Raw genomic sequence first — 23,436 nt, 5'->3', positions numbered from 1 at the left:
CTACAAAATGCAGCATCAGCAGCTAAAGCCTCACTGGAAAGACTGCTGTTATTCTCATGTTAAAAAACAACAACATCATCACAACAAAAAAATCCCCCAAACTCAGTGCAGCACATGTGTGGGGAAGAGAACTGATTTGTTTATTCTTGACAGAGAAGCAAGGGCAAGAAGAGTCTGAAATAAATAATATATATTATAGATCTAAACAGATAGGTGCCTCTATATTTTTTTATATACAGATATATTCCCCACTGAGAAAATGCAACTTCAGGGTACTTAAAGCGTACTGTTATCCATGCATTGGAGACAACTGCTGAATTGCTGTTTTTATGGCAGGGGTTTCTTGAGCCATGCTGCATTTAACAGCTCCTGAGCTGGCTTCTCTGAAATTGGTTATGGTGTTTAAGTTTCAACAATGTTCATGAAACACACAGTATTTGAGCATTCTCGCTATTACTAATGCAATTAAACATGTTTTTGCAGTGCCTTACTGAAGTTCTTACCTACATTTTAAGCAGTCATTTCACCAGTAATTTCACCAGTTCAAAAAAATAAAGAAAAATTTGCCATTGAAGCAAAGTACTTCATTAAGCTCCACTCTGAGTAAAGCATTTGCAGCCTGACCCTTCATTTCTTAGCTTGACAAACTTTGGATACTAAAGATACCAAAACTAATCACACCCATTAAGAATCAAATTCCAAAAAGAACTTTGATTATAACCTACTGTGCTCACAGTTTCTTTAAAACCTCCTTGAAGAACCAAAATTTCCCATATTTGGACTCTATCCATAGACGACACTGGTGGAAAAAAAGTAAGAGCGATGTTATTTTGTAGTTAGGAAACATTTGGGTAAATCAGATCATTAAGATAAGCTAAGACACAACATGGTACATGAGTACTCCTTAGCGCTTACAGTTTCTACTGAATTTGTGAAATGTACCTCTAGTGGGCCTCTAATGCAAATACTCAGAAAATTCTGCAAGAGTAAACTTCAGAAAATTGCACATTTCCCACCAAAGTTACTGTACTGTGTGTGTTTCGCTACGTGCATTTCAGCGTTTCCAGAAAAGTACTTGAGTATTTCAATTAAATGCTTCTGTTAAAAGTCTGACACATTTTGAAGTGTAAAAATCTGTTAAAAGTGTCAGAAAGTGAAATGCATTCCTTTTATGGGTCAAATGTCTTATGTCAACCCCAACATTATTATTAAAGGTCTTTTTATATTAAAAACCTGAAAATATTATTTTGCTTCAGTCTGGTGATTTTGTTTTCCCAAATGGTCCCGGAGCTGAAAAACACCTTTAATGCACAATATTAAGACACAAACCACTGTAATTCAGAAGCTCTGTAAAGACATTTATTGAGTATCTTTTTAGGACTATTGCACATGCCATATCCTTCAGGGATAGTTAATTTTAAAACATTGCAGAATATCCTCTCCCAACTAGTTACATATAAATTAACACATAGATTATTAGGCTATTCAAACCGTAGAGTCCTGTTACTGTGCCTATAAAGAATACAAGCAATTTTAAAAAGTGTAGTTCAGTAAAATTAGTGATCATATATAAACAAACATCTTAAAGTAATAAGTTGTTAACAGTATCTATACTGCATCATCCTGTTACAATGAAGTTCTATTGTCACAGAAATTAACAAAAGCATAAACAAGACACTGAACAAAACTAGACAGCAATTAACTTTGCATAAAAACCCAGTGAAGACAAAAATAATTACAAATAGAACAAAAAGCCCAATGAACCAACAACACTCTAAATAACCTGTCAAACATGGTGCAATTTTACATTCTTAAAAAATGAGAAAACACAATCACCTTCCCTTCCCTGAAACTACAGTGCACTCTAGCGGCTATTCCAAAAACGGCTCCACTTGTTCCTTCAAGTCCCAAAGTCCATAGTCCTCCCTACAGAATCATATAATCATTTAGGTTGGACAAGACCCTTAACACCATTGAGTCCAACTGTAAACCTAAGACTGCCAAGTTCACCACTAAACTGTGTCCGTAAGGGGCACATCTACATGTCTTTCTAATACCTGCATATAGCATCTTGATCATGAGAAAACTCATTTTACAGATTTTATTCCAAACAGGGAAGTATTTTGCCCTGCTATACACGCAAGTTCCCCATTCTTCCTTTTCTAGGAACCTGACAGGAACAGTCCCTCCAGGAAAATAAGCTGTTTTGCTTCATCTGGGTCAAACATCATTTTTAATCGTCAGGGTATCTGCTAGACACGAGTGGACAGAGTTCAGCGGGACTCCGCCCCGATGCCGTTCAGGCCCACAGCACTTCAACAGCATCAGGTGTTGCTGCTGAACATGATACGCACTCACAGAACAAAACACTGATTGTCCATCCAGAAATGTATTGCTTACTTGGAAGCCCCACACTCCAATTGGCACAGGACATGAGGAAAACATCCTTTGCTATCAATTCTCTTATTCTCTGTTCATGATTTTGCCTATTTGCACTGAGGATTATTTCTAACTTTACAACATAAATGCCTGCAGCTTCACTATTACTTCTTCAGTTCTTTTTTTCCCCAACAGTGCATAGTAAACAAATATTCTGCCTATTCTGACTTTTTTTGGTAAGTGCTGTGCAAAGGAGAACTTCAAGTGCACTGCAGCTACACAAATCCCAATGATAATACTGTCAAGCTAATTTAACAAGATTAATGTAAAATAACAGTAACAAAACAACGAATGCAAATGCATAGTCACACAAGTCCCCATCAAACCAGGAGTGTGAAATCTGCAATGATCTTATCTAAAACAACAGTGCTCATTTCTGTATCAGCCCTGTGCCTGAGAGGCACTGGCAGACCTTTCAGGAAGACCCACTTCACAAATCATCTCTACACACAGAGCTTGGCTGAGGGAAAAGCAGAACAAATACCTCCAATTGCACACCAAAAAGAAAAAGAAAGCAGTCGCTCAGGATCCCACAAGAGAAGAGTTAATGGAAGAAATACTGATGACACAAAGAAAATATCCCTACAGGCTGAGAAGTAGCTAGAAAAATGGGGCAAGGAAATGACTCATCAAGATCTTGAAGCAAGCCTTTTAAATATCTTTAAAAAACAGAGGGTTCCTCCTTGGGTAGAGAATTCTGGCTACCAGAAAAGTCAATCGCCTCCAGGCAGGAGCCATGTTCCCAGGTCCCAGAGCATAGACACAGCCTGTGTAGACATCATATCAGAGCACTACCTGTCAGGATTGGTGGCTTCTCCACTTTTATCTTGCTAAGCTATTCAAGCTACAGACCCACTTCCTGGTTAAATAACATCCAGAGGCAGAGACTCCTTTTGACTCAAGATAGGCACAGTTTCCAGAGCCTTTTACTTCAATCCTGTAAGGGAGAATGAAAGAAACGGTTACCTTGACACCCACGAGCAAATAATGCGAAAGAGCAAAGGAACTACAGAGATTGTGAGTTCTCTTTGTACGAAGCCTGATTTACCACAAGCGAGGCATCGCAGGAGGATGATAGCTTGTGCCTTGAAGAGAACACCACAAAGATCATATTTTTTTTTCACGGGACCTGAGCCCCAGAATACAAAATCTAGGACTTGTAGTACTCCTACACCTTGTCTAGTGGTTGCTTAATGTGAAACATATCATTAGAGCAGAGACTGCAATGCAGGTTTGCCCTTCTCAAGGATGTTGTGCAATCAAGTGTGGTTCCACCTTTGACCTCCACATCCTTCTATATAGCTAAAATGTTCCAGCAGAAGCTGTGAACAAATGCTTCTCTCATTTCCCTCTTCCTCAGAACCAAACATGGCATTATGGTTAAGGGGGTGGTGGAAAACAGGAAGCGAACCTCAGTTTCCACACTGTAGGTGTCCCTGTGTCTCCTTCACCAACTGCATTTTCAAACAAAGTATTACAGTGTTCTGTGACTAGTCCAACCAAACTAGTATGGCCTCTGTAAAACACAAGGGTCCAATCCCCACCAATGTTAACATGACTCTAATAGCAAGTCAGCTTAGACATCAAGGTGTTTGCCCTTCTAACAACAGGAGGGACAGTCTGAAGCACACACAGAGGCAGAAGTCTAAGAATGTGAAGAACTTAATCACTGAAAACGAAAGCATCAGTGGATGTTTGTATCACAGGCCGGGGATAAGCAAGAGTGGGAAGGACTGGAGTTTTCAACTTGAGATGCCTACGTGCTGTGCACATCTCATATTAAATGTGTAAGGTCTTTATCAGATCAAGCCTTCAAGTCTTGGGGATGAACTAAATATAGTCATGTACCACTAGTAATATCACAAAACTAAGAGTACTTAAATTTTCCACTTCTTAATTTCAGACTTGTGAAATCTTAGTGCTCAATGCTTAACTCAATGCTTATTACCAATTCTACCAGCTCCTGCTCCACACCTGATACTGGTAGGATAGAACACAGGGCCACGATCACAGAGCAGCTCATGTAACATAAATTCACACCTTCACTTCTCCCTCAGCAGCCTTTTTTGTAGGCATATGCCGTAAGAAGTATGAAAACATCTCTCAGAAACCTCTCAAATATCTTTGCTATAAACCTCATGCAGTTTGCATGCAGGTTTTCAGTTTTGCAAACCATATTCTATAATGAGGAATTTGTGTATTTTTACTCTTCCATTCTCCCACCTTTGCTTTGGTATCTTGATTTAACTTTCACTTTTCTATACTGTCTGTTACCATGAGCTCCCATCTCATGTTGCTTCTGAAACCAGCATTGCAAATTTTTCTTTTAACTCTCATCTGTCACAGTTCTAACAATGCTATGTGAAATTATTGTATTCCATGCTCTTTACATAGTCATTCAACATCATTACAGATATTTCTTTCACGTCACTGTGCGTATCTGTATTAGTTATTCTCTTACTTCCCTATAATCTAGTACCACCAGCAAAACCCCTCAACATTGACTTACAGTTTATTGTCTAATGCTTTCCCATTTACCCAAAAGAACTCTTCATTCCTTCTATAGAGTCCAATCCATGGGTCTTGCTTTGTTATCTTCATCATAAAACTCTGTAGGATAAACACATATGAGAAAATTAGTTTTGCATGTTCAGTCCAGTTATCAAACTACAAAGTCATTAATTCAGGGCTAGAAAGCAGAACAATGTTCTTCCCTTTCTCCTGGAAGAAATATTAAAGATTAAACCTACAGAGTACTGCAGCATCTGGATCTTGTGTGATCCACATAACTGAAAGAGAACTTACAGCTTGATCAGAAATCAAAGGGATTAGTTTTGAGACAGGACCCCTGCAGCACTCAGATAGTGTAAGTGAGAGAAATGTCAACTGTGAGAATGCAAGTATACTACTCAATATTAAGAAGTGCTATGGAAGTGCAAATGCATCGTTTTACTCTCTCTCCACAAGGAAGTCTTCCAAGAATGATGAACACATTTGCAGATAATACATTTCTCCATCGCTGGCATGTCTTTATTATATTGAGTTTTTATTATCAGCCAGCATGGATTTGTGGAAGACACTTTTGAGGGTAGTTAAGGAAGGTCCTTACCCCAGTGTGTGCCACAGAATTGACATCTGCACTCAGTATGCCCATTATACTGGTATCTGTGATAGGGCTGACTGACCTAGAAAGAGGCTGTTTTAAATATCAAAGTCTGCTATCAAGGTCCATAAAAGATATGGAAGAATACATTCTCCTAGATCTTAGTCCTAGGTGCAATTTTTCCTGATGTTGTACAGAAAAAAATGTGATCTAGGCTGTGGTTAGTTTATCTCCTAACTCCAAACGTCAAGACTAACATATCTATCAACCTGGTTGTCATTAACCTATCTTGTTAAGAGAGAACAGTTGTCTAATTAAAGATAAATGAGATGCAACAGTGTTCACCCTAATAGTTACCTTCCATGCGAGTTTTTATTGCTGTGAGTGGCACCAAATTTAACAGAGATAAGCCTCAGGCATTTTCTAAAACATCAGCTGCTAAACCTGATGTTTGCTGTTTGCAAGGAGAGGAGGCATGTGGCTTCTGCAAACTGTGACTCATCATGGTCTCTGCATCAGCTTTCAAACTGTTCAGCTTAAGAGGCTAGAAGAATACACTGGTTCATTGTGCAGCTCCCTTAGAAGCAAGATGGGCTGAAACAAGACCCCTTTTTTGTTCCCTTACCAGTTCTTGATGATTTTCTATCACCAAGAGGGAAGCATTGTGAAAAGCACAGAAGCTCTGACTGGAGTTCCAGTTGTCTTCACTCTCTGAGAGGTAGTAGCATTTCCTCTGGAAATACAGCCAACCTGATGGACAGAGTTCCAGGGAAGGACAGATAGGAAAGTCTTTGGCTGAAGAACGGTTTACTGTGAAAAGACAAAAAAAATCTCCCTATTTCTTCCAATTGGAAAAGGTCTCTGGAGCTTTTTAACTTGATTTCTGACTGCACCATCTAATCTCAACTAAGTGTAACCACAGTGTTATTACTTCTGCCCAGAAGAAAGTATTATTGGAAACTAATTACACACACTGGTTCCTGCACACTTATGGTTGCTGACATACCTTTCAAATAATGATCAGGGGCAGGTTAGTAGAAGTAGCTGAGAAGGTGATAATAACATATCCTCCAAAAACTCTTCTACAGCTCAAGTGTTAATGACAACTATGGTTTTTGGAAGTGTTGCTTCCTTGCAGATAAATTAATAGCTTTGTTTATTATAGTGTCATTTTTTGAGGAATACAGATTGGTTGCAAAGAAGAGTCTTCCATTTGTTATTTGTTTTACTGCACTTGGATTAATACCAACAGTGAGGTTATAAACTTGAATGCCAGAAGTACACTAAGACTGAACTGAGCACTCCCTAACTGCAACTAGTGGAGTAATTTCTTCAGCACTGCAATTTTAAACAATATGCCATGAGACATCTAACTTGGAGATAAAGTGAGTTCTGAATAAACCTTTTATGGTTTTGAGGGACTTCTGACAACCTAAAACTCTGGTAATTTCTAAGCTCAATTATATTTTCTTTTAAAATTATTTACACACTTACCAAACTGAATGCACAAAATCAAAATGACAGCAGCAGTAAGGACTCCAGCAACACTTCGCCAGAACCAGATATTTGACAATAGACTTGAAAAAAGAAAAGTCATGAATTTAAAATCAGCTGAAAAGGGAGTAGAGCCCGGCATCCATGAAGCTGTTCCAAAAAAGAGTCACTCACCACAGAGCTGAAGACTAGGAAGTATGTGACATGTAGATTGTCATCTCAAAGCTACTTAGCTAATAAGAACTGTGAATTACTCTGGATTTTAATTACATCATTCAGAACTTAACCTAATAGTGAGGTACTTTCCAGCACTCCAAAGTGATTGAAAAAGAAAGAAATGTGCAGGTCTGTGGTTGACATGATACCTGAACATGGCATGGATAAGAAAAATGAGACAAGTCAACAGCTCTGAAGCCCAAAACTCCTGAGGGACATGCAGCCTTATCCCACAGTAGCACTTTTTCAAACTGAAATCTCCTTCTCTTCACATCTCCCTTCTCTCTCACTGGTGGTCACTCTGCTGCCAGCATTGGAGTCTGCTGCGCAGGCTCCCACCTTGGTGAAGCGCCAGAGCACACAGGTGGGGTTATGAAGCCTCCACGGACACCATGAGCCCCACGAGATCATGGCATGAGGCTGATTCTCAGCCGGCCCCACGCACACTGCAGTCCACACAATGCCTGGCACCTCCCGGGGCATTTCTCGGTTGGGTCTTGCAGCTCGAAGCCAGGCGCCCTCCGCCTCCCCGCCGGCTCAGGGCTGCCCGGAGTGGCCGGAGCCCCTCGACGGCGTGACCTCTACCGGCTCGGCCCCTCCACGCCGGGCGGACACTCGGAGCTGTGCCCCGGCCAGGGGGTTTTCCAGCGGCCCGGTGGCTCCCGGGACACCGTGGGGCAGTAGCCGCCGCGCCCAACCCCATGGCCCCACACTTGGGCCGGGCGGAGCGGGCGGCGGTGCTGCCTCGGGGCCGGGGGCTGCACGGCGACTCAGCTCCCGATGGAGCGCCCGCTCTCGGCTCCTTTCTCCGGCGGAGTCTCCTGGCTCCCCGCCTGGGTGCAGCGACGGGAGCCCCCGCGGCGTCCCTCCCGGCCCCTCTCCCTTTGCCCCTTCACCTATGCAGGACCCCGTCCCCCGCTCCTAGCTCCGGGGACCCGCTGCGCTCACCGCCGCCGTCCCCTCGACGTTCCATGGATGCGAAACGGCTGCCCCGCTGAATGGGGAAATCACGGGGCCGGAAATACCGGAGCGCCCGGCCTCGGATGTGGGGGCAGGGGGGGGCCAGCGGCCGGGATCCGGTTCCCCGGGCATTGGAATCGGCATCGACTCCGGCCTTTGCAGCTGGGGGGGCGCGGAGAGGGACCAGACTCCCCCGGGTGCATCGTCACAGTGCGTGGGCTTGGTGGTAACCGTACCGCTTTTTGATAGAAAGAAGAAAGGGGAAATAAATGGTTTAAGAAGAACTTGGCTCTCACCAGCTCTTGCTGTGATTCTTTGACATCAGCAGATTTCGGGACTTGGGAGGGACCTTACATAAAGCCAGATGGCTCTTGCTGCTTTGGGGTTTAAATGTTGACTACTTAAAACTTAATCTCTTTGGAAAACCTGACCAGTGATTTTCATCACCCAGGAAAGCATAAAGCCTGATGATTCTGACTTGCCAGCTGTGGGGATGAAGATGTATCACAAGTTGTACCACTGCTTCTTAGACAGGTCCATACATATCAGCAAGGTTGGCATACAGTACAGACATTTTCATCTAGCATGTCATGCACAATAACTACTTACAACAGGTCTTGCCTGTGTTGCATGTTCAAATAGCCAGAAGGACCAGAAGGACTCTCTTCAAGTCAATGTATAGGCTCTGTGTGAAGCTGATGAGGAATTCAGTGACATTTTATCCAAAATAGGCATCTGTACCTGAGCAGAAAACCTTAAGCAGAAAACGTGAGAATGGAGGGTTACACTTTATACTTTCATTGCAGTCTCCAATTACTGTCAATGACCTTGAGCAGTGGTCTGTTGCTTAAAATTATCTCCAGGCGTTTATATTTACAGGTAATAAAGAGCCATATAAACTTTATACTTCCATAAATATAAATTTACTTGAGGTTGATTTTAGCCTTTGTCTACAGCAAATGCTCATTAAGTGATGGACTGGGAGAGCTGGACTGGCCAGCATGCCTGGGATGACACTTGAGAAGAAACAGGGAAAAGGATAGAGAAGAATCCAAAATATATGTGTGAACAAGGCTTAAAGCACAGTGGCTTCAGGGAAATTAGGGAACTGAAGATTCCCAGGAGAAAGGGAGAAGGAAGAGGTAATGGGTCCAGACAGCACAAACTGTAGACACCTTAAGAGTTTTTGGGAGATGTGAACCCAGACAGGCAAAGAATGGGAGTGGGGTGTGGAATTAGGACAGCAGGGAGGTTCCAATACCTGTTTCACATAGAGCAGATTTTGCATATGGGACGATAGTGGAATATTAATATATGCACAGCTATTGCTCTAGGAACAGGTTATCCAGCATTTATTCACTCTGAAGAAGTGGCTTGCTCTCTCACCTTTCATACCTGCCTGTTACTGAGGTAAAAACTAACTTACTGAAGCTTATAACTGCAGAGCAGTCATGGATACTCTTTCACACTTACCCACTAATACAAAAGATACTATTGATAGTTGCAGGCCATTCTTCAGGCTGACAAAAAAAAATCCCGAGAACCTGGCACATCTCCAGTTGCGAATCTTCTGATGCTCCAAAACTGCTATAGTTATAACAACAGATGCTTATAAGCAAGACACTTGGCCTTTACTTCGCCAGATCAGTTTGGCTAAGACACCTGCAGGCTGAAAAGTAAGCAGGCTGCTGCTGCTATCCAGGATGTGTGATTTGACAGGTTCCCACCAGCTGGGCTTAATACTTCAGTGAGGAAGAGCTGCTCCTGAACCACCTATAGACTATTTGAGCATTTGCACCAAATGTTCAGGCTGATCTTGGAGGATCTTGTTCATCCACATACTAGAGCAGAACACAGTGTATAGATGGAGTGCAAGAGGAACATTTGTCCAACCCACATTCAGCTGCTGGCTCTCCTTTCTTGTGCCTTGCCAGCTTGAGGCATATGGGCCTCAGCAAAGATAAGTGCAAATTCCTTTGCACAGGTAACTCCCACAGACATCCCTGGAGATTGCTGGGGTGCTGAGGAGAGCTATTTGGACAGCTATTTTTTTTTTCCAGGAAAAAATGTTGCCATAGGGCATTGCAAGGGCCATATATTTATTTTTTATCTGCATATTTGATTTTATGAAATGTTCCCACATTTTATAAAATCAAGGTTGAAAAAGAAGATCAGAATTTCTTAAAGGAAAAAGGCAAAAAGCAAAAATACCCTCCAAACTGAATCACTGGAAAATTACTTTAAAATATTACCATGATGGGGGGAGAAAATGCAAAAATTCTAAGTAAAAAGCATGTAATTTTCCAAAACAGATTGTTTCCTCTGGAGAAAAAAAAAGAAGAAAAAAAAAAAGGCAGCACTTGCAATACTAAGAGTCTCATGGGATTGAGTCAAAAAGTTACGGCTGAATTGTGTGATGCCACTCGCTGCTCACTGCCACCACAAATAATTGATTACCTTTTATCACCCACTAACATGCTACCTCTAACTTTTTGGAATAATTACGTTCAAGTTATGCATGGGAAAATCACTGTGTGTCAGAAATTTAGAGGTAGAGGGTATACATAGGAAATGGCTGTGCTGTGGTCACAGCAGCATACTGCGGAGATGCCTGTTTGACTGCCACACCAAGAGCAATCTCGCTGTGATTGCACAGACTGGGGTGGACTAATTTTCCCTTCTTTTGGTTGGTTTGTCAGTCCATCTCTATCTCCCTCCTCACTCAATGGAAGAACCATTAGTGAGTTCAAAATCTTCAGGCAGACCTCGAGGCATTTGTACCCCAAACAATACAAAATAACTTCTGATATTTTGGTGTGCTCTGGAAACTCTAGTAAAGTGTACATACATCAGACAAGTGTTAGTTTCTTAAGGTCCCATGGAACTGGACCAATCCATTTATTAGAAAAGGAGCTGAATTAATGTTACTGTGCATTGTGTTCCTTTTTATGTTTTAAAGCTAGTAACCCTCCACTGATCCATAGAAAGGTACCTGCCATGCAGCAAAAAGCACAGCTTATTTATAACGTTTTGATTGTACACCCCCAAAGCCTCCTAATTCCAGTATATCTCTGTACCATAGGAATCCTGTCAGTAAATAAAAAGGAGGAAGGTATTGAAAGATTTGCTTTTTGCTTACTATTCCTGAAGTGTATTTTTCATTAGTCATGTGTTCAACTGAACAAAAATACATTTCTTTCTTAATACTTATACATTTTTTTTCTATTCTAGTGCCTATTACTTTTTGAGGTGATATATTTTCAGAATGATATTGAGAGGTTTCAGGAATTTCCAAAGTGAAATGGTAAGACTGGAAAGACAAATGCATTTGCTTATCTTTAAGTTGCAAACACTTCTGTTGTATAACATGAAACTAGTCAGATGAATAAAAAGCATATGGGAAATATCCACATTTTAGACAATAAAATGATAGAGAAAGATGAAGGATGAAAGTAGCAGAAATAATATTTAACAGTTTATGGGACATAATGTGTGCTTAGTAGTTTTGAACATTAAAAAAAAATCTCCTTTAAAAAGAGGTATTAGCAGATTTTATTTACTGCAGAAGTTAGTATTTCAGGAGCACTAAGCATTTTATGAAGTGCAGGGCTGAGAATGCTGCATATGTCAGACAACTAGGTCTTTTTCACCAAAAGCTCAGTCATTCTGCTGCAGAAGTCTTGCAAAGCATTATTTTGGATTGTTTTGGAACAGGAAGCACAAAAGCCAGGAATCCAGCTGTGTTATCAGCTGTATTTGTATTTTTTGCGAGGCTAGTATTCACTAGGATTGTTATTTACTTGTTTATAGCACGTGTGCATTGTTATTATGTAGTAGAAGACACAGTCCCCATCTTCAAGAACTGACAGTTTTAACACTGAAAATTACCTGGGGGAGGACAGAAATAAGTAGGGAGAGTTGAAGTATGGAAGATAAAGCACCAGATCATTATAATGACATGAAAGCAATTAACACTAGTAAGCTGAATAAAACAGATAAAAATATAAAAATAAGCATGACAGGAAGATTAGGATAGAAAGCTCAGTCGATATAAAGAAGTTTATTTGGCTTTATCTATAGAACCTGATGGTCTGGTTCCATACGATAGTCAATGATTAGTAGCTGTACTTCCTGTAAATGTTATCTTCCAGGAAAGCACAGAATTTCTTTATAGAAAATATGTGATTGACCACAGAGCAAACATCATGTTTAACACCTTGAAAAGTCACTCACCATTTGAAGCCTTTGCAGCCACAAACCAAAAAAGGTTCAAAAAAAGTCAAACAGTAGTTTTTGCTTGTTGAGTGTGGTATCATCATGTACCCTGTATATGCAGCAGGCATCAAAAGTTTCTCCTCAAAATGTCTGCAGGCTGTGCATCTGCACCAGGAAGTTCTTAGAGGCCAGAACTGAAACAAGACTGCGCAGCTACATCATCAGCCAGAGCCCTCAATTGCTTCTATGATCACCTGTGACTTTTGAAGTGGTGAGTCATGCTGATGGGCCTGACAGAGCTACTTGACTCAGTTTCCTGTTCGGCATCCTGTGCCCTTGTCTCACAGCTGCAGCTGCTGGAGCCAAGGGCATGAATAACATTTGGTCTGCTGAAAAAGGTTTCTTTTCCTAATCTGTGTCAGTTTAGCAGCTTTTATTCCCAGCATTGCCTGCTGTAGTGCTGGGAGGTGCTGTAGCAAGAAGTGCTGTCCTCCTCGGTAGACCAAAGCAAGGGAAGGATGTTGTATGAGAAGAGACCTGCATGGGCTAATGGGTCTGCAGAGAGACCAGACAACCTCACGGTGTGACAAGTATGTACTGAAAAGGAAACCAATATGCCATTGATTTATATGAGCATTGTCACTGCTATCCTATATTCTTTATTGTCCTGTAAGCCTGCTTGCTGTTTTGACAGAGCTAAGGCTAACAGAAAGGCAGACCCGGTGCGCAGAGTGAGTACTCTTGTGGAGGTGGGCTACTTAGTGTTAGCTGGGCTTAAAGAGAACAGTTTTCCATGCCTGGCCTCTGTCTTAATTACTAGCAGAAGTCACGTGGACACTTGTCCTAATAAAGATTGTCTCCCTCCAGAGAAGTCATTCTATTTTGAAACATCAAAGTGATCACATGCACTGTTAGTAGACAGTCCCATTTGTGCTGACGACTGCTAAATTTTATGCATTATGCACTTCATTAATTTTTTTTCAAAATAACATGTTGAGCCATGCCTGTGATCTGCTTTTTCAGGGCAACCTGAAGACCAGCTGAAGTACCAATTCGCTTCTGTATTTCCTGGATCCTCGAGCTAGTGGTGATAGTTTATTAGTATCAGCAGTGTTGTGCTTTGACTCCAAATGCTGGAGGCCTTGGTGTAGAAACTGCCAGAATCAGTCAGGTTTTGTGCTGGAGAAGCATCAAGGTGAACTGGTGCCATCAGAGAGATGTGCAAGTCTGTGCAAGTCTGTGCAAGCTGGCAAAGCCTGGCTGTTTGGCCAATAAGATGGGGTCTCCTATAAGAATGGACAGAAAACCCTGCAGTGTTTGTTCTACTGAGCATGTCTTCTTGGGGAGAGGTTCCAAAGCCTTGCGTTCCTGCGGCAAGGAGCTGGGTAGAGTGTGTGATGGCAATAATGAAGCTTAGTGGACAGCACAGCTGAGAAATGCAATTTGTCCTTCCTCTCATTTTCTCTTGAGATTTTTGTGTTGCTTCCTCTGCAAACTCGTGTTCTCCTGCAAAGGTGGGTTTTCCCCAGTGGTTTTTTGAATGCAAGACGGATTGGTCTTTTAAGAGAGGATTTTGTGCAGAAGCTTTGCATTTTGCTTTGCTGTTTGCGGCTGTCGGTATGAGACTTTCCCTGGATCCTGCCAAGACACGGGAGCTCTCAGTTGTTTCTCTCTCCTGCAGGTGTGGCTGGGGCTGTCAGATGACGGCAGGGCCTTTGGGAAAGAATTACATTGAAACAGGATGTTTATCTTGTTAAATAGTATGCATCTGTTCAACTTCCAGATGATTGTTAAGGCAGGAATGCAAACAGGAAGACAGAGGTTTAATCCAATTCTAAGACCTTGGCCTCTTTCTTGCATTGATTTCAGATCAAGCCAGGAGCATACTCTGAGGTCCCGCCGTCTTCTCTGTGCCTTCTCAAGAGTTTTGTTGAAGACTTTAGTCTCTGGTAATTCTGGTATTGGGCTATTAATCTGATGAGCTGGCAAAACCATGTATTTAAAGTGAAACTCCAGAAATGAAACTATGGGCACGTACCCTCAATTCACTGTGGCAGATCCAGGTGAATTTGCCCACCCTAAGCAGGCAGCTCCTGTCTTCTCATCCCTGGCACGTGAGCCTGATTCAGCAAGATGATGTGGCTAACCTCTCTGTTGTCTCCTTTCTTTTAGTACGTTTTTGTCTCTGCCCTGGGGTGAGAGAAGAGACCCTTCAAGTGAGTGCAGGAGAAACCTTTGGTGTGAGTGGGATGGGGCAGTAAGTACTGCCAAGGAGCATTTGGATAGATTTGTGTGACTGTGCCCACAGTGGTGGCTCCGCTGTGAGTTAGAGCAAGTGTTCAAGCAAGAGCTTTCCAAGGGAAAGCGGGTGGTTGTGAAGGGTGGTAGAACTTCCCTAAATCTTTGGGTCCCATGCCACAGTAAATGTTGTACCCTTACTGGGTTCAGTAACATGATGTATTTTTCCACAGGACAGATATCTCACCTCTGCCTGGAGATTGCTGAGGGCTTTATGGGCTGCTTCCTTCAGGAAGGTGGGAAACACGTGGTCTTGAGCTGTATCTTTGTGAACCGAAAGTGGAAATTTTGGAGGGAAGGTCCTAAGCTGCTGGTGATTTGGGCTCAGCACTGAGGGGCGAAGCCTCCCCAGCCGAGGGGCACTCACCCAGGTTGTGTGGCATCTGGAATGCCCCCTGGCACCTCTGAGGGCTGTGGCCAGAGCTGGGGGGGGGGGGGGGCTGGTGTCCAGTGGGGAGGGGGCAACATGGGTCGCCTGTGAGGGCTGGCTCTGGTGCCTGCAGAGTTAAGTGGCTTTGTTGTGCCAGGGAGGATCTGTGTCCCTGAAGTGCAGGTGGCTGCAGCTGGCTTCCCTGTGTGTCTCTGGGCAGAACTGGGGTTTGGGTTTTTCTTACTGTAGACAGAAGACTTTCAGCCAATAATATTTTTGCATTTTAAAATTAATTTTATTTAAAATACAGGATACTTCTGATGAAATTGTGGGTGTATAGGTTTTTATTGTGTCTCTGGTCAACATCTGGTTTCTGCTGAGGCAAGACTGAAGGCAATTACTGAATGGTGGTACAAACTGTCCCCATTTTCTGCTTAACGGCTCTACCTAGGCTCTTCAGTAGTAAGCCTCTCTTCTAATAAGCAGAAAAATATTACATCCCACATTTTGTTCTGCAGAAAGCAATCTTTCCTTCTTCCAGAAAAAGGACTCAAACAAACTTCATGGGATAAACATCCTGTATCTTCACTGTCAGCAGCAGAACAGATGTAGGATGAAAACTAAAGAGCTCAAAGTTAGAACAGAGGCACATGAGACACCAGAGGTCTAGTGAAGGCCATGTTACAACCATCTTCAGTATTCTGCATGGAAAGGGTACTCCTTGTGAGTTTTGGACCTGAAAGAAATCAGAGGGAGTGGGGTTATATAGATACAAATGTTATGTAGAGGTGCATTGGATACATGGAGGAGCTACCAGGGGAAGATCTGCAGATCTTCCAGTTTCTGTTAAAGTTGAGCAGGGTTGCCATCTAATCTTTAGTCAATTCAAAGTCAAACATCTAGCAAGAGAAACAGCTGGAAAACACCTCTTTGAGAAATCAAAACATTGTGAAGAAAGACAAGATTAGTGAACAGCTCCAAACTATGGAGGGTCCATTTTGAGTCATGGACCACTGAATTAACAGATAGAGGAACAAGTTGTGTTATGAACATACGAACTATTTTATGAACATTGTTTATTCTTATATAATACTTTTCTTGCATGTTACTCTCTGTGGGCTCCAAGCAAGCTGTGCCTGCTGATTCATCCACAAGCCACAGAACAGGAAATATCATATAAGACCTGTGTCCTCTCCAAAAGCAGGCTTGACTTATCCGTCTGTAGAGTGTAGGTAAGCATAAAGAAACAAAAAGCCCAGTCCTCTTGCCCGAGGAGGACTTGGGAAGGGTGAGAAAGGATCACTGTTTGCTTTGCATGGGGAGTGCCATGCCAACCCCGAAGGGCAGCACCTAGGTCACTTGTAATCACTCACCTTGAAGTTCTCCAATATATGCTGTGGTGTGACAGACTTGGGAATTGCAATCACATTTCTTTAGATCTGGAAGTGAAGGAGAACCTGCAGGAACAGACCGCTGAGTCAGAGAGGATGGCTCCTGCTTTGTAGGAAGCAGAGTCTGTTCTAACAGCTGTTTGCCATTAAGTCAATATTTCAGTAGAACTAAACCCTTTGTGTGGAGCTGCATTTCAAATAATTTCTGTCCCTGTGGCCTAGGTAGCACTTCCTGGAGGGTGAATAGGGAATTGGTGGAGGGCCACATGGAAGGCCTCCTTTCCCGTTCAATTTTGAGGCAGTTGGTTTCTTCTCTTCCCACCTGGACTTTCAGCAGTCCATGGAAGGCTCTCATTCTCTGCAAGAGGGCTTGAGAGGGGAAATGATATCTGAAGATGAGTCAAAAATGTTTTTGAGGGCCAAAGAGATAATAGTATCATGTTTTGGAGGCCATAAGAGAAAAAAATCTGCATTGTTAGGGAAAAATCACAGGAATGTCACAATTCATGGGGAATGAATGGAGATTCTACCTAGTCCTAAGCTCTGTTTTCTTTAATGGCTGTGTTATAGGAAGGGGTACCCACTGTACTGCACCTACCTATCTGTGCTGGGGTTTTGTTTTGCTTGGCTGCAATCTCTCTGATCTTTGGGTCATCCAGAATGGAAGCATCCTCCGGCTTAGCCATACACAGAGAAAATAAATCAGTGGCCAGAAACCTGCATAGAAAGATCCAGCCTAGCAACAGAGAAGTGTATCTAGAGGAATGATTAGTAGTGCAGTTGTAGACTCAATGTCACCAGCATAATCCATACCAGCTCCCTTGAAAATTGCAAAGCATTCTTACTGTGGCCTGTCAGGAGAGCCAAGGGGACAGTAGGCTGCTACAGCAATCCCTTTGGATTGACAGTACGTAATCAGCGTCTCCTGGGTGTGAGGTATGGATGACATTTGACCTGCCAACACAGAGGCACAGAGGCTGATAGTGGAAGAACTGTTGTAATATTGTTGTGCTCTGTGGATTATCTCCTAATCCAGTTAGAGGCTGTCTTTTCCCCTAATTTACCAGTGGCCTGCATGGTAATATGCATCCTTAGTATTGAAGGCACCTATTTTTACACAAAATGCATATACAAGTTTTGCTGTGGGAGTTTCACAAAGCTCATCTCTGGGTTCTTTACTCTTCCAGAAAGTTTCCAGGGAAATACTCCAAAATTTGTAAACAGTGGTTCAGCAGGGTGAGACAAAAAAACGAAGTATCTGAGTGCCTTGAGTACTCAGAAATATCCACAGAGTAGCATTTAGAGTATGTGCTGTGTCTACTTCATTCTTCCTTTTTCCATATCCTCATTCAACTGTAACCAGATCTTTATAATTGCTGAAAACTATTCACCTGCAGTCACTTAGCAGTTTACCTTGTTATTTGCAGGCTTGTACTTCAGTCCTGGCTTGTTCAGGATTCTTTCAGTCTGCTTGTGGTTAAAGTTGGAGATCCCAATGGCTTTTACCAGACCAGCATCCACCAGCTCTTTCATGGCCTAACATGAAGCGGGGCAAAATTGTCATCTGGTATGCAAGACAGATCATTAAGATGTTCTTCCTGATGTGGTTTGTTTCCCATCATGAGCAGCACAAAATTGCTATTCAGAGTTGCAAAGTTCTTGGAAGGAAGAGCAAGTACTGGTACATTACTGCCATCTCACCCAAGCCCAAATTCTCATTCACTGAGTTTGTGGAAATTCACACCAAGTTGCATGAGAAACAGAACAGTCAGTAATCCACTATTGTGCAAGCACTGAAGGGCAGTACCCCACGCTGTAGGCAAGATGATATCAAACTAAAATGCCTTTGTTTCTGTAATTTTTTTTGAGCAGTTCAAGAAAGGAGTAAGAACTGTGTTGAAGACAATTGTAGAGTTGTGATGGTCAAACAATGATCTTTTTGTAACATCAGTCTCGTCTGCAGCTCCACTGAAAGTGATTGTGCGGCTCAGTGTGGGTCAGGCACTCATGGAAAAGGAATAACTAGGTAATGAGTAAGCATGTACATTATGAAAAGCTGCTTTGTACTGCCTTGTGTTCCTTTCAACTAATTATACATGCATGAGGCAACAGTTCTGTGACTGCTGAAAGTAATGAAAACATAGAAGAGGCTGATGCGGACAGAGGATGCATCTCTTCTGCTATGGCTGAGCTTACCTCCCATGTTTGTAGAATTATCACTGTTGCCAGGTATAGACATGTCTTTGTCATCTGTGGGAAACAGCTCATCCTGCCCTGCTTGTCCACGAGAAAGAAATGCTTGAAATAATCTCTGTTGGGACGCTAGCTATGTAAAAGAACCAAACAGGAATGTACCGAGCTAAAGCTAATAGTGCATGAAAAAACCTCATCATTCTTATCATAACTTAATTAAATCTTTAGTGATTTCTTATTCTTAGTTCATGCAGGGTCATGACACTTTTGCTGCTTACTATCTCAATAAAGATAGGTATTTCTGCTTCGGCCATTGAAGTAATGTTTCACAAAATGCATTCAGGGAAGATGTTTACTCATAGATCAATATCCTAGAGTCTTACACAAGTTCACTTCATGCCATGTTCTGTTATGCATGTAATAGCTGCTTCAATTGTTTATAAAAAGGTATATGGAGGATAGACTTTGGTTCTGTGAATTTGTACTGGAGTACGTCTGCTGAAAAAGGTACATCTGACCGATTTCCAATGGGGAGGCTTACTGTTTAAGTTGCTGTATTAGGAAAATAAGAACAGCCTGTAACTAGACAGCATGGCCAAAGCATTTTGAATGGTTGGAATTTTCTAGATGCCACAATATTATGTGGTTTCACTTGACAACCTTGTCCACATAAAGCTAACTAAGGCAATATTGAGATAATGGAATGAAGTTGAGTTCAAAAGCATTAGGTAGAGATTTTGATCTGGGTATAGCAGAAAGGAAAGGCTAAGGGTATATGTGTGTGTATATATATGTATATATACATATACACACAAACTGACATAAATCATTAAGTACATGTAGTCTGCAAAAGTTTGGTACTGAAAAGCTTCATCTTTTGAAATCCAAGGTCTGTGAAACAACACTAAGGCTCCTACAGGCAAAGTCAGCTCAGTCTGGACTGTGTTAAGCACTTGGCGATTAAAGAGAGAAACGTAAAACAGAAGCATATTCTTTCACTCCATGATTCTGTAACATTCATAGAAAAGAACTACTATCAGGCAGTGAAGCACAGCCTCGTTCCTGCAAGGGGTAATTTCCAGATTTGTAAAAGAAAGGCAAAGTGGCATAGCTTATGCTTGCAGTTCGAAGGCCTGATCTTAGTGCTAGGTCTGCCTCTCCCACTATCTAAAGGGCAGAGGATGCTTTGCAAGCAGCAGTCTCAGGGCTAGAGATCAAGAGCTTGTCTCACATGGCCAGAATAAATCCGAATAAGCAACACAGAGCAGTGCTGGTACACACAATAAACACATGGTCTTTTTGAACTGGAGCAGCAATAGTGCTGCGTCACTGCCAGTTGAGGAAGTCTGCCAGGAGGGAAAGCTAAGCTCTTACTGTACCTTGAACCTAAGAGGCCAGTGCGTGAGGTAGGGAGCCAGGTAATCGTGTTTCATGTCGGCAAGAGTCTTCTGGCATGCTCCGTTCACCAGAGGTTTTTCGTAAAACATGCACCATGGCTAGTGCACATTCTGTCCTGCACAGGACAGAAATGCTCCATCTTTTTTGGGAGGTGATATGGAATTAGGGCATCCTAGTGCTCTTCAGATCAGGCTTGCTCTGTGATGGGACTGGCACACTATATTGAATTTAGCATGTGCAGTAGCAGTACACAAGATCAGGCAGATCTGTAGTAAAAACTCCTATTGCAAGGTCAGATTTGTGTAGAAGAGGATTGTGGGAATGGCAGGATGTATGACTCCAGCCATGTGGATGATAAAAGAAGATCAATACTAACATGACTGTCTGGACGGTCAAGGAAGGCTAATACTAACATGATTAAATCACAGCAATCATTCAAAATTAAGCTGCCTTGGACAGGTTATACAGAGTTGTATGTTTGTGAGGAGTGATAGCCTGGACTGACAAATACATGGAGGAATGAGAATGATATCTCGGGCTGGAAGACTGCCCCAAGGATGTATGAGTGTGTGTATGCTGGGCCGGAAGACCGCCCACAAGATATGCATGAGAACGTGACTGAAAACAGTGAGTGTGGTGTGTTTGGAAGAATATTTTTTGAAAGAAATATCCTGTTTAACCTCTTGGTCCAGGCCTGTATCTGTAAAGCTATAAATTGAGAAAGAGTTAATTAAAGAGAACTCAGCTCAGCTCTGCCTGGCTCTGCTCTCACTGCCAGCACAAAATCAGTGTGTCTATATTTCTGTGTGTGTCATTTTCAATCGCCACAGAGGATGGCTTAGCTCAAGAAAGCCTTCTGTCAGATTTGGCCATTTGTACATTTCTGGTAAAAAATTTAGGCAAAACCAAGAAAAAATTTAGGCAAAGCCAAAGAAAAAAAAAAGGCAAGCCACAAAAAAGTGGTTGGCAACAGTCTTTACTAAGGTTAAGAAGTAGCTTCATAATCCATCTTAATATCCCATTTTCCTCAGTAAGCAAGAGAAAGAGAACTCACCAACCACACCTTCCTTTGGACAAAGGTTGAGCAGATTACACTGTCCCAAGGTGCTCAGAACCTCATCTTCCTCACACAGCAGAAACACCCCTTTGGCAGGACTGTGAGCCCAACTGCTGAAGGAAGCACCAGCCACTGCCAGGATCATCTCCTCTGCTGTGCTTTAGCAGTCAGTGAGGTGCTGTTACCAAACTGGTTCTGCCTCTGTATCAGTCCATGACACCAAGTGATCTCAGACCTTTGTATTGTGAGTTTCTACCTTGGTGGTGTGACATGGCTCACTGCCTTTTCCTGCATCCCTTCACCAAATGGTCTGCAGATGGCCTTGCTTCATCCATCCCCTAGCACCTCCAGGTCTCCTCAGCAGAGTGCCAGACCACAGCAGGGTGCAGACACAGCATATCCTTCCTAACTGTCTATACAGAATGGGGTGAATCCATAAACTTGTATCAGGAGTGACTTGGATGATGTTATGGATTGCTTTATCCTACAGCATGAAGTTTATCTCCAGTACTTAAGCTTCCTGCTATGAAAAACTATAAGCAAAGCATTCCCCCACCCTGAGTGGAAGACCAGATCCTTACCTTACTGATGACGAAGAGGTCCTCTTGTTTCACAACGCCTTCCTTGATTTTCTGCTGGATACCCTCCCCAATTTCCTTCTCATTCTGGTACACATAGGCATAGTCAAAGTGGCAGCAGCCAGCATCCATGGTAACCAGCACTGCAGCTGTTACTTTCCCAGCTGGGGACTAAAAATAATGCATAAATCTTAAGAATCTCAAATCAGCACCTATTAGATACCTTTATCTGAGCAAAATAAAAACAGAAAAAACACCTTACTGAAAGGAATGCCTCTCCTCCCCCGCCGGAGGTCATTTACTTTTCTTCCTTTACAAGAACAGGATTTCTTGCAGTCATAAACATGGGCTCCATGGCTTGAAGGCAGTCTTCAGCCTTGTTTCCGTGCAGGTTCAGCCCAACAGTCAAGGAGAGCAGAGCTTGAGACACCAGGAAAGTTCTCCAGAGCTGGACCAGGGCGAACAGAGCAACAGAGCTGCCAGGCAACTCTACGATACTGGTGCTTTTCTAGAAGCTGTTAACTTCCAGGTTCCCAGCCCCACAAGGGGCATCCTGGCTGTGGTGCTCAGCTGCACGTACATCACCAGGCCCCTGCATGCTGTCTGGGCAGCCCTGCTGCAGCCACCTCTTGCTCAGCTGGTTTAATAGTGACTCGTCACTGGCCAGGGGAAGAGGGTGGATTGGTGCCTGCTCTCTGGGTCCTCCCATATCTGCCAAACAGGGCTGTGGCTTCCTAGACTCACACAGGTTAATATGAAAGCTGAAATCAATTAAAAATCATGGAGCTCATCATCCAACTGGGCCATGCAGCGCTGTGCCCTGTGGACCTCTCCTAGTGGTGAAGATCTGTAACAAAAGATACTGTCTAAGGGCAGCTGTGCGCTGATCGGGCTTGTGTTTGTGCAGGGTTCAGCTCCTGGCATGGGTTGTTCATTTGTATCTCGCTTGTGATACATGCTGGGTGTTGCAGCACGCTATTGTAGTTCACCCCATTGGTTACCAGATGGAGTCTGTTTCTTTCAGTGGCACTTTGGCCCACAATTTGCGGGGCTTGTCCCAAAACGAGTCATTGAACAGGAGTCCTGAGGTAGGAGATGAGACAGAGGCCTTGCTATCAGCTTATGGAGCTTCTCCCTTGCTGATGGCTGAGGGGTTTTGGGATGAGGAAGCACTGAGCCCTTTTGGGCTCCATCTCCACGACAGTGATGGTGGCCTGGGCTGGTCATCCCTTGACAGAGTTCTGATACCCTGCACGTTGATGGAGTGAGATGGCTAGAGAAACCTTGGTGTGAGTTTACATAGGAAGAAGTAGTTGCTTTTCACCACACCCCCGAAGATGATGGTATCTGTTCTTCACAGGCTGGGAAGTGAGTCACAGGGGCAAACAAAGAAGCTTACGCAGGGCATGAGTGGCATAGGTGAGAAGTAAAACTAAGTACCAGATTTTTCCCCAATCTTAACAGGACCATCCCTCTTGTACAATTGCAGAGTTACCTGTTTTTAGTTTTCACTTTTCTCATTGTACAGGCAACAGGCATACCTCTATGGCTTGTTTTTTAGTGGCCAGTGCATTCATAAATGAGAGTTTCATCCTGCCTGGAAAGAAATGTAGGTGTAGAAGAGAAAAGGTGTCCTGTAGCTATGTGGTCATTGTTGATGTCATATATAATTAATGTCATAAACTAATACATCTCTTGCACAAAAATAGAACAGGATGGGAGGG

At 42.8% G+C, this 23,436-nt stretch overlaps 1 protein-coding gene and 1 pseudogene across 2 annotated transcripts; both read right to left on the bottom strand.

The window, feature by feature from the left end:
* Positions 1–2,938: 2,938 nt before the first annotated feature.
* LOC308040327 (C-type lectin domain family 2 member L-like) lies at positions 2,939–7,178 on the bottom strand (the record flags this gene model as incomplete). Its single annotated transcript, XM_080344275.1, has 4 exons — positions 2,939–3,376; positions 4,949–5,049; positions 6,168–6,352; positions 7,037–7,178. The coding sequence occupies 4 exons, from the start codon at positions 7,176–7,178 to the stop codon at positions 3,262–3,264; spliced, it is 543 nt and encodes a 180-aa protein (XP_080200401.1). The 3' UTR covers positions 2,939–3,261.
* Positions 7,179–8,173: 995 nt separating this feature from the next.
* On the bottom strand, positions 8,174–22,421 carry LOC308040246 (aldo-keto reductase family 1 member B10-like; annotated as a pseudogene). Its single transcript has 9 exons — positions 22,293–22,421; positions 21,716–21,883; positions 18,683–18,812; positions 17,900–18,022; positions 17,332–17,440; positions 17,089–17,203; positions 16,469–16,552; positions 15,897–15,994; positions 8,174–8,450 (listed from the first exon to the last, which is right to left on the bottom strand). The product of its transcript is annotated as an aldo-keto reductase family 1 member B10-like (transcript).
* Between the last annotated feature and the right edge of the window lie 1,015 nt (positions 22,422–23,436).

This window comes from Nesoenas mayeri (assembly GCF_963082525.1).
Source record: "Nesoenas mayeri genome assembly, chromosome: 1".
In the NCBI taxonomy this organism is placed as follows: domain Eukaryota; kingdom Metazoa; phylum Chordata; class Aves; order Columbiformes; family Columbidae; genus Nesoenas; species Nesoenas mayeri.
This window is presented reverse-complemented; position numbering and strand designations above follow the sequence as displayed.